Source organism: Carassius carassius, chromosome 36 (assembly GCF_963082965.1).
Source record: "Carassius carassius chromosome 36, fCarCar2.1, whole genome shotgun sequence".
Taxonomy (NCBI): Eukaryota; Metazoa; Chordata; class Actinopteri; order Cypriniformes; family Cyprinidae; genus Carassius; species Carassius carassius.
Window position 1 is genome coordinate 15,197,550 of NC_081790.1, and position 11,113 is coordinate 15,208,662.

The 11,113-nt window shown below is 40.2% G+C and overlaps 2 protein-coding genes across 2 annotated transcripts; one reads left to right on the top strand and one right to left on the bottom strand.

Moving 5' to 3' along the window:
* Positions 1–2,664: 2,664 nt before the first annotated feature.
* Positions 2,665–4,861, top strand: rpl23a (ribosomal protein L23a). Its single transcript, XM_059526435.1, has 5 exons — positions 2,665–2,816; positions 3,507–3,687; positions 3,956–4,132; positions 4,466–4,535; positions 4,800–4,861. Exons 1-5 carry the CDS (start codon positions 2,792–2,794, stop codon positions 4,812–4,814), a joined length of 468 nt encoding a protein of 155 aa, XP_059382418.1. The 5' UTR covers positions 2,665–2,791; the 3' UTR covers positions 4,815–4,861.
* A 1,968-nt stretch (positions 4,862–6,829) lies between these two features.
* On the bottom strand, positions 6,830–10,887 carry tlcd1 (TLC domain containing 1). Its single transcript, XM_059525608.1, has 4 exons — positions 10,216–10,887; positions 9,403–9,485; positions 8,911–8,993; positions 6,830–7,461 (listed from the first exon to the last, which is right to left on the bottom strand). Exons 1-4 carry the CDS (start codon positions 10,419–10,421, stop codon positions 7,078–7,080), a joined length of 756 nt encoding a protein of 251 aa, XP_059381591.1. The 5' UTR covers positions 10,422–10,887; the 3' UTR covers positions 6,830–7,077.
* Between the last annotated feature and the right edge of the window lie 226 nt (positions 10,888–11,113).

Sequence of the window (11,113 nt, forward strand, 5' to 3'; positions counted from 1 at the left end):
TGAATGTGCGCGAGGATCTGCTTCACAGTTATCATCTTGAACGTGCGTTTCGCGGGCGCTTTGTTCAGTAATCTCAGGTCTAAGATGGGGCGCATACCTCCGTCCTTTTTCGGAACTAGAAAATAATGGCTGTAGAACCCTGAATTTCTCCGTTCCTCGGGCACTATCTCTACTGCTTGTTTGGCCAGGAGAGAGGATATTTCTGCTCGTAGCAGCGGGGCGCTCTGTTCTGATACTTCTGTTATAATCACACCGCCGAAGCAGGGTGGTCTGCGAGCGAACTGGAGCGTATAGCCACGTTTTATCGTGTTGATCACCCAATAAGATGCTGCGGGGAGTGGGGCCCACGCGCTCAGATGACTCAATACAGATGGTATTAATGCATGCTGCGGCGGGGGCTGCGCGCCAGCCACCGGGGAAGCATTGACCGCTATATGAATGGCAGGTGACTCGTCCGCGGCTTCTTGCACGGGAGCATACAAAGCCACCTCCTCGGGTTTCCCCGAGCTTCCGCTTTGCGAAATGTCTCTCGGGGGAGAGGCTTCGCTTATGTAGCGGGTAATAGTAGAGGGAGGAAGAAAGCTCTTTTGCTGAGGCATGTAATGCATGTTTATTGAAACAGAACACAGCGGTTTCATTATCACAACATTCACATCGTTGACGAACTCTGGGCGGGAACACGCCCTCTTCGCTGCGGGTCCGATGAACACGTCCCGCTCTCTCTTCCCCCTGGCACGAGCATCAGGAACGCTGCTCCTTCTTGCCCGCCGGGCGCCCTTGGCTGCTAGAGGCCGGTTTAGCACCAAAACGGGGCTTCCTGGCCTGCCTCTGGCAGAACGGTGGCTCTGGCTCACGACGCTCTACCGCGCTCGGGAACGCGCGGTAGGAACTGCCTCTTTTCGGCATCGCGCATGCCAGACAGCGTCAGCCACAGATGGCGATGCAGGACCACAAGGCTGCTCATATTGCGGCCGATTCCCTGTGCGACCGTCTTCGACGCCGCGAGCGCTAGATCCGCCGCCGTGCGCAGCTTCCTGAGCGACTCTGGGTCCGGGCTTCCCTCGTCCAGGGACCCCAGGAGCCGAGTTTGGAAGACCTGCAGGATTGCCATCGTGTGGAGGGCAGATGCTGCATGTCCAGCCGATATGTATGCCTTCTCGGCGATGTGAGCAGTAGCTCGACATGGCCTAGAAGGCAAAGAGGCGGTTTTCCAGCCGGGAGAAGACGCCAGGTGGGCCGCGATAGCATCCTCGACGGGAGGCGGTCGCGCGTATCCCAATTTCTACGCCCCTTCCACCGTCGTCAGCAGCTGGGTCCCCTGTGCATGGGCTCGGGCTGAGTAAGGGGAGCGCCATGACCGGGTGAGTTCCTCGTGGACCTCAGAGAAAAAAGGCGCGGGTCTCTGCGGGGCTTCAGCCTGGCGGCCCGCGCCGAGGAAGGAACCGTCCATCCATCTCTTAGACGGCAGCTCCTTGGGAGCTGTCCACTCCAATTCCATATCTGCCACCGCCTCCGTGAGGATCGCCATAAGCTCGGCATCCAGCGATGTGGGGGCAGCTTCAGATGGGGCCTCGGACCACGCTCCCGGGTCTGAGGCATTAGTAGACATGGCGTCGTCCTCGTCATATCAAAACGAGACCATTTCCCGCGCTTCAAGTGGAGGGCCGTAAATGGCCTCAGAGTATGAGAGGGGATCTTCCACGTGAGGGTGGCGTGGGCGTTGGGCTGACGCCAGTACCTCGACAGAATCCGTCGACGGAGCTCTCTGCAGTCTCCCGGTTCTCGGCTCGACGGCGGCGGACGGGGGAGAGGCAGGAGATACAGGGCCACCGTTGCGGGTAACGGCCAGCCTTGCACGAAGGATCTTGATGGGAAGCTCCTCACAGGCACGACATTCCGAACCTTCGAATGCCGCCTCTGCGTGAGCCCGACCCAGGCACAGCACACACTGCTCGTGTGCGTCCGGGAAATCAATGGGCCCACCAAAACACACATGCGGCAAAGAGACATTATAAGAGAAAAATCACCGGAACGCAAGAGGGGATAATTTTCCACAATTTTCCGCTCTGTATGCGTGAATCCACGGCGAAACCAGACTCAAGTGAAGAAAAAAGATTCTGAGGTTTTTGGCGCCCGCCATCACCTATATTGATGATGGCTGTCAGCCAATCAGGTTATGGCGAGGGCGCCATTGGCTATTTGCAAGCAAAAGAGTTATTCAATCAGACTTCATAATTTCGAGGAAATGGATTTCCCCATACGTAATGTCGAGAGACCGACTCGATAAGGGAAATAGCATTTAAATTATCATTTTGCCACAGTTTTTGCTTGAACATGTTAGACATATCTAATAATTTCTGTCATACATTTTCATTTTCATTTTGCAACTTATAAAGCGTTAAAATTAGTATTCATTTTACATATTAAAAATGGTGTATGAAATGGCAAATGAAAATGATGTAATTTAATTTTCATTTTCATTTTGCACCAAACGTTGCACAAATGTATTGGAAAATGTAAATGTAAATGTAAATACAGAAATGCATTGCCATTTTACATATTACATTCCAAATTGAATAATGTTACCCATATGCTTTCATACTTGTCGCTCTCGCCGCGTGACTGTGCTCAACAGAAACCCCGGTCTTCAGTTGCTGCGCTCGATATTTACAGCACGTAAGTGAACTACACAACCCAGAATGCCTGGTGGTGTTCTCGCGATGACTGCGTGAGTTAACGTGAACCCCTGCGATATACTGAAGGAAACCCCTCTGATTCTTCCTTTCCCAACATGGCACCGAAGGCGAAGAAGGAAGGTGCGTTAGGTTTATTGATTTTATGGTATAAAGATAAAGTTTATTGTTATTATGAACAGCTATGTTTTCGCTTAATTGTAGTAGATATATGTATGTTTCTCTCTAACAGTTTAATTATGCGTCTGGAGTGAATTAACATTGTTTCTAATGCAAGAAGTGCCGGATTGAGAAGTCCTTCGTCACAACCGCGGCTAGCAAGCTAATATAATTGAGCTGCATCCCCTCTCAGTCTCATTATATAAGACTCTCCAAAGTGTTAAATCCAGTTTAGCCAGTTGACATAAACTGATTGTTTACGTTCTATGTGGATTGTACAGAGTAAAATAAAAGTAAATGACAACTCAATAGCTTGTCTTCGTTAACTAGTCACACACACGTGGCTACCAATATCCAGCTTTTTTTCATACATTACAAGTCAGATTAGAGAATAAAAGGGTCTGTAAATAAGCCCCTTAAAACAATATTGTTTTTACATTGTGAACATTTGTGCGTTTAATAGCCGATGTCTGAATGTAAACACTGTAATATCCATGTTCAAATGACATAAAGTATCTTATTGTGAAAGTTCTTTATTTTATTATAATGCAATTAAATGCTTATTAGGGACGTGAAAACGGACAACTTTATACTCATTCATTGTATGTCTCATAGACTGATTTTTGTTTAATATTGTCATAATTTTGTCAACAGCTGTACCGGCCAAGACTGAGGCCAAGTCCAAGGCCCTTAAAGCCAAGAAGGCTGTGCTGAAGGGTGTCCACAGTCAGAGGAAGAAGAAGATCAGGACCACCCCGACCTTCCACCGGCCCAAGACCCTGCGTCTGAGGAGGCAGCCCAAGTACCCCAGAAAGAGCGCTCCACGCAGGAACAAGTGAGACTCTTTTAATACTTTTTTTAACTCTAAAATCTAGAGTGCATTTGTTAAACTTAAGTTGCATTACGGTTTACAAATATCAGGTAGTCTTGAAATCAGACATTTTTGCGATCAAAGTATGAAATGATCTGATTACGACTTTTTTTTTACACCGATGCATCCTCATTTCACCAATGAGATATGGTTGAGGCTAAAGCATAAATATAATTATAGTTTTTACGGAAATTGTCTGAATTTCAAATCCAAATCTCTCTGGCTCTGTCAGGCTGGACCATTATGCCATCATCAAGTTCCCTCTGACCACTGAGTCAGCCATGAAGAAGATTGAGGACAACAACACTCTGGTCTTCATTGTTGACGTCAAGGCTAACAAGCATCAGATTAAACACGCCGTCAAGAAACTGTACGACATCGATGTGGCCAAAGTCAACACACTGATCAGGTAGAACTTGGTTTATTCAACACTTAAATGATTATATTATTAATATTAAAAACAATTTACATCAAAATGCTTCAGAACAATCTAGATGTATACAAGTAGTATTACAAACAAATAGTAAAAGTTTTTAATTGAAGTTCTTGCAGCTTGTGTTAGTTTATAAACAAGCAGTTGTCAATTGCAATAGAAATATCTAAGGAGCCTTCAAATATGGATTAACAATAAAAAGAATAATTATTCTCAAATGCAGTGTTCTCAAAGGAACCACTGATACAGAGGAAAAGCATGGTCAGATTTATGATGCTTTCTGAATACTTTATTTATTGCTCCCTGCAGGCCTGATGGTGAAAAGAAGGCATACGTTCGTCTCGCACCAGATTACGATGCCTTGGATGTTGCAAACAAGGTAAATTTAGTGAATGTACATCAGGGACCTTGAGTTTAGTTCCAACCCTAATCAAACACATCCGAGTATGTTCATACTTGTATAAACAATAGATGTTGTCAGATTCATGAAGCTAGATTGGAGGCTGAGGGAATCATCAACCTCTGCAAATGTAAACTATGCTTCTGCCTGAATTGTGCATTCAAAAGAACCAGAGATTTGCATTTTCTTTTTTGTAAATCATTTGTGCTTTGACCTGTGCTGATTCTTCTCTTTTTCTTACAGATCGGCATCATCTGAAGTGCTCTTGGTCAGATGTACAGAAGAATAAATGTTTGTAAAAACAATTTTTGTTCTTGTGGCTTTATTTGTTTACATTTCTAGAAATTAAAATAAGGTTTGAGAATATGAGTTTGGTTAAGTGTATTTTTTTTCACACCCAAAAGTGTTCAAGTTATACTGACACTAAAAGTAAACCAGAGCAAAGCAAATTAATATTAAAATTTTAATCACAGCAGATGTGTATTAAATGTCTGAATAATTGTAATTAAACAAATTGTTTAATTTTTACAGGTGAAATGAAAACTGAAAACCTCGAACTGAAACATGCTAAATAAAATGCAGTATTAATGTGAGCCAAAGCTAAGATTGCTCAATTTTATTATACCAGGCTCTGTATGAATACCATAATAAATATAACATGTATATTATAGGTTAGGCTTAAAGCAGTTCATTCTCCACAAAGGGATTCTCAGTCTGAAAAAGGTAGAAGACTCCTGAATTACAGTGCAAGCTTAATTCAGTCCCTATAACAAAGTCTTGTATTATTGGACATGGCATTATCCTGTAGATAGTCATAAAAGGCCAGGAAATAATTTATATTCTCGTTTAATAAAGCAATATTAACCTTTTCACATGTTAAACTTTTATATATAAAAAAAAACATCCTTTCAGTGAACTAAATCTTGTTCCACTGTTTTCAGGGAATTAATGAAGTGTTACAGTACTGAGGTAGATGTGTTGCTGAAGCAGCATCACGTCTAACACCTTAAGACAAATAATTGAAGTGTCTTTGAAGGTTGCATATCTGTTTATGAGGCTGAAATAGAAATGTATGAGGCCGATGTAGTTTCTGTATTTGGATGCAAAGCTTGATATCATTTCTTAATAGTATAATCTGACACACTTTACGTGTAGTCACTATTTTTGGGGAAAATGCTTTATATAATAAGTCATTTACATGGTTTTACATCACAAAAGGTGACATTTCCTAGATGTCCACTAGATACTCCACTGCTTCCTATTGGTTCAACATCACCCCTGCTTTGAAAGTTGTCTTAGTATCTTTTTACGTTGTTTTTCATTATTAATGACTAAAAATTATTAATATACAAGTAAAAGCAAATTTCACTAGTTACATATTTCAAGTGTTTTTTTTTCTGAAAAAATATCTGCCAATGGTGTTATGAACTAATCCCATCGGCAGAATTGTTTTCTGTTTTTACTGTAGTTAAATGTGATTTTTTTTTTTTTTTTCCTTTTTTGGGAAAAACAGATTTAACAATATTAAAAGGAATAGTTCACAGAAAATGGAAATTAGCTCAAATCAAGTATGCCCTTAGGATATCCAAAATATAAATGAGTTTGTACTATCAACGAAACAGATTTGGAGAGAATTGTGATTGTAGTAAATCCATCAAGTCATTTTTTAATTTCAACTTGATGCTTCTGGCTTCAGTGCAAATCCTCTATCATTGCTTTCTCCAGTGAACAAGTCATTTTGTGTGAATCAGGAGTGAAATATGCACAGATCAACAATTGTGAAAACAATCCAAAACTGTTCTAAACAAATATGTCAGTAGATTTTGATGTGAGAGGACAATGAGAACATCTTTATTTGGAGGAAGCATTATTATGGATAGAGGATAATGGGCAGAAGGAACAGTTTAAAATGCCTTGATGGATGTTTCTTACAAACACGGAGCCTTTTTGCTTCACAAGACATTAATTAATAGATTGGAGTCGTGTGGATTACTGGCAGAATATTGTGATGTTTTTATCAGATGTAAACTCTCATTCTGCTGTCTGACGGCACCCATTCACTGCAGAGGATCCATGATTGAAAGGTAATGCTACATTTCTCCAAATATGTTCCAATGAAAACCAATGCATCTACATCCTGGATAACCAAAAGGTGAGTAAATCTTTGTACATTTTCTATTTAAATTAAGGTCATGTTTTTGCTTAAGTAAATGTTTCTTGATGTAAAAATGTCTAGATATTTTACTGGAAAATAGACACTGCCCAAGAAACCACTTATCGCAGTGTAAAACCCATTTGTGCTAACGGATCCTTAAATGATTGGCTTAACCCTTGTTAGATTTTTTTGAAGAGTTGAAGATTTATTCTAAGAAGTGAAAACTTTTTAAATGTCTCTGATTCACATCAGACTCTCTCTGGTGAGGTTTGCTCATTCTGTACAGGCATTTTCTGGATAAATGTGTTAACAGTCACTTGAATCCAGTCTTTGGTTTAGGACCGAATGACATCAGCCTCTGATGGTTTAGTCCTCAGCAAATTTACGAGCACTATTGCGAGAACGCCCCTTGCTGAAGAAGTCGGTTCGGAGGAGGCGGTAGAAATAGATGAGAATCATGATGTTCATGAGCATCATGGTTATCAGGAAGTAGAGGGCATGATCCAACGTCGAGTAGTGGTGTATGAGGTACCAGGTGAGGTAAAACTGTGCTCCAAGCCGGAAGGTCACGTAGGTCACCACATTGAGCAGTTTGTTGACGGTGTAGATGAAAGAGTTCTGGGCCACCTTAGCCAGTTTGAGCAATAAACGAGTGTGTAGGAACACACTGTTCACCTCCACAAACAAAGCCACCACTGAGCCTGCCACATACTGATGAGTGAACACAGCATACAGGAAACACCAGATCACCTACAGGAAAACAGAACAGAGATTTGGAGAGCCAGTGATAGTTTACACAAACAATGAATTTTATTCTGTGATTAATTACTCATCCTCATATTGTTCCAAACCCATAAGACTTTTGTTCATCTTCAGAACACATTAAGATATTTTTGATGAAATCCGAGAGCTTTCTGACCCTCCATAGACACCAACTACATTGTTAAAGGCCTAGAAAGGTAGTAAAGACATTGTTAAAATAGTCCATCTGAAATCAGTAGTTCATCTATTATGTCGTGATGCTATGAGAATAGGCTACTTTTTTTGCACAAAGAAAACAAAAATGACTCTTCTGAGTTAGACATTTTTTACGATGTCCTTACTACCTTTCTTGGTCTTGAATGTGTCAGTTGTGTTGATGTCTTTGCAGGGTCAGAAAGCTCTCCGATTTCATCAAAAATATCTTTATTTGTGTTCTGAAGATGAACAAAGGTCTTACAGGTTTGGAATGGCATGAATGTGAGTAATTAATGACAGAATTTTCATTTTTGGGTGAATTATCCCTTGAAAACAACTACTAGTTATTGCTATACATCACAGTAAGTTTGATTACTTTACAAATGCATTATTATAACTGTGAGGATGTAGTTAGTAACACTGTAAATCTTGCAATGTTTCATATATTTTCATTGGGGAAATAAGCATATTTATAATAGTAAACTTTCTTATCTGGGGATGAAATTACAGAAAGCTGGTTAGTGTTTCTAATATATGAAAGTATAAGAGAGTGACAGATAATTCAATAACTTTCTTCTGACCAACATAATCCATCTCTCCATAATTGATTCCCTCTTTTGTAAAGTCATAGAAGCGCTATCATGGATTTTGTTTTTCTTTGGCTATTGGAGCAAATGGTGGAACTATTCTTATAGTTTCTGTTTACCACTATAAAAGTTTACCAATCTATGATGACTTTCACTTCTGAGAACCCTGGAAATGTGAAAAGGGTCTTTTTATTTAAAAGTGATTTTGGATATCTGTTTTTATTAGGGATGTACAGAAATGAAAAATCTGGGCCGAAAGTGAAAATAAACATTTAAAAGTGTATTTTGGATGTTTTTGTCTAAAACATGGCATGAAAAGTCAAATAACCCAAAGATTTCCCAGTGCATGACAAATCACTGTTTCTGTCTGTAGTGTTTTCCACCTCATTTGCTTTTGCAAATATGTCTCATCCTACTAGAATTGCATTGCTTTTTTCAGGTTTAAGGTAAATTTTCCTCAAGTATAGTGTGAATAATGTGCAGTCAATCACTGTAGCATTGCAAACACCTCACTTCAGGATTACGCTTGAGCCCACTCTAATAAATCAATAACATTATGACATTATCCAGTTCTGACTAATAGACTTTTAAATGGCTTTCACTAACCTTTTAAAACATTTTTCATAACCTTTTGTGATAAACTGTATTGACTTACCATAACATGGTGAAGTAAAAACTCCCAAGATGCTTTGGCATACCCACTAAAGATAATGTCAGCAGCATCCTGAATGAAATATCCTGTTGATGGAGATCAATGCGGAAAAAGACAAAAATTTGGTATAATACATATATATTGTATATACATATACATCTACTCTCAAATGCTCAGTCACTTTCTTGTCTTGTGGATTCATGCTGACATTTCTCATGCTATTAAAGTATGCAGGTGCCTCTCATCAACATGATTAATATGTTTGCAAATTTAAAAGCAAGGTACGGTAGCTTATATTAAACAACTCCAGCTTTAACTATTAAAAGACTGAGAGAAACACAACTTTAAAAGATGTGAATTCTTTTCTACAACACCATTCCAAAGACCTGAGTCACAAACAGCTCAAACTCTTATCAGGAGATCAGGGTTTCACAGAGGCCGGACGGGCTCCTACACAGCCACAAGACACGAGTTGCATCATTTTGTACTACTGACCAGATGAGACGACGACTAGCATGTATGCTGATGGGGTGTAGGTGGAGTGGATTTCATGCACCATCACAGGATGCTGTATGACGCTGTCGGGACATAGATTCATGCAGACTGTTGATCATATTAACCAGAAGATCAAAATAATACTGCGCTTAACTGACAAAACACAGTGGAAAAGTCCACTGATTATCAACAAAAAAACACCCACAATGGTGAAACTCTTGCTTGGTTTGAGGTCTGAAGTGATTTATACTATGACAATTACAATGGGGTCATTTCTTTTTAGTTAGTTGCACTCTCATTCTCTCATTCATTCCTGTCTAGCACGTTTTTCCAGTTTCTAAACTGAGAGATCTGTAACTGAAGGTTAAGTGCTGTTCATGAACATTCAATAACTTGCGTTTAAAATGTTTTAGGACAATTTATAGAAAAACAACACATTTGTCATATTTACAAGACAAAATACTGAAGAAAACAATTGTTAAAAATGATTTATGAAATTCAAAATTGTATGAAATATTAGAACTTGTGAAGAATACATCATATAAAATTCTAAAGCTTTATTTTTGAGCATAAATCTTACAATATTTTAATTTTTTTCACGCTTACAAAAAATAAGTTAAAGTTAAGTTAATTAAAATTGTAATTTACAAATTAACTCAAATTATGCAATAATATTTTAATGTTAAAATATTGATCATGTATATATATATATATATATATATATATATATCAATCAAATAAAGTGATTTCAAGGGTTTCCTAACCCTTGCTGTAAAACAAATCACTGAAAAGAATGAATGAAAAACAACTGACCAGGCGACGGCCCAGATACCAGTCAGCAGTGAGTGGACGAGTGACACTGAGAGGTTCCTCCATTTCCACGTCCTCCAGGGGTCTGCTTTCACCGTTCCGGGTCTGGGCACAGTCTGCAGGAACCTGTGAACGATCCTGAAGATTACAGAACAGCACAAGACATACAGGGCCGGAAGCTTCTGGACTATATTCAGCCATGTGTCCATCCTCCAAACTCTTTATTCTGCGTCTCTCCTCTTCTCAGACAGCGAGTCCTTGTTGATTCCTTGCAGATCTAAATTTTCTGTGCCCTATCCGAAAGAATCCACATGAATTGCATTCAAGTTCTTGAACAAGTCCCTGCCTTTCTTGTTCTCCTTGTAATTGGTGACAGTCTTCCTTATACCAGTACTCATAGAATTTATTCTCCACCTTCTCGTCCCTTCCTCCACGTGCTGGTGCCTGTCATAGGTGTGGTATCTGTTATAGTACCTGTTGGCAGAACACTGATTGGCTGATGATATAGGGATCTGCGTGAGTGTTATAACAAGGAATGATGAGTGAATCTTTCACTTCAACTTTTTGTGTCCATCTCCCTCCCTGTATTACACGATCCAGCAAAACGCACCATGCATGTAGTGATAGAGTCGCATCAGCTGTGTGTGTGTGTGTGTGTGTGTGGGTGCGTGGAGAGCACAACAGAACAATAGAGGCCATTTAAACTCACAGTCATACTGTTGTCCCTAATAAATGAAATGGCCAGTGTCCTGCAGCTGGATCAAATGACTTCACTCACACTGTCACAGCAGAGAGGAATGACTTACAGAAAACTGTTTGTTGTGTTTGATCAGCTTTCAGATGGGATATGGGACAACTTAGGACTTGATCCATAACAAAAATCATGTTTGCTGGCCATGCA

What these genes read in the sequence shown, in the direction of transcription:
- tlcd1 (XM_059525608.1), bottom strand. Translation starts at nt 10,421, where the DNA reads ATGGACACATGGCTGAATATAGTCCAGAAGCTTCCGGCCCTGTATGTC. An exon ending in GCTAGTCGTCGTCTCATCTG is followed by an intron (nt 8,994 to 9,402) that starts GTCAGTAGTACA and finishes CTCCATCAACAG; the next exon opens with GATATTTCATTCAGGATGCT. An exon ending in TTTTACTTCACCATGTTATG is followed by an intron (nt 7,462 to 8,910) that starts GTAAGTCAATAC and finishes GTTTTCCTGTAG; the next exon opens with GTGATCTGGTGTTTCCTGTA.
- rpl23a (XM_059526435.1), top strand. Translation starts at nt 2,792, where the DNA reads ATGGCACCGAAGGCGAAGAAGGAAG. An exon ending in ACCGAAGGCGAAGAAGGAAG is followed by an intron (nt 2,817 to 3,506) that starts GTGCGTTAGGTT and finishes TTTTGTCAACAG; the next exon opens with CTGTACCGGCCAAGACTGAG. An exon ending in AAAGTCAACACACTGATCAG is followed by an intron (nt 4,133 to 4,465) that starts GTAGAACTTGGT and finishes TGCTCCCTGCAG; the next exon opens with GCCTGATGGTGAAAAGAAGG.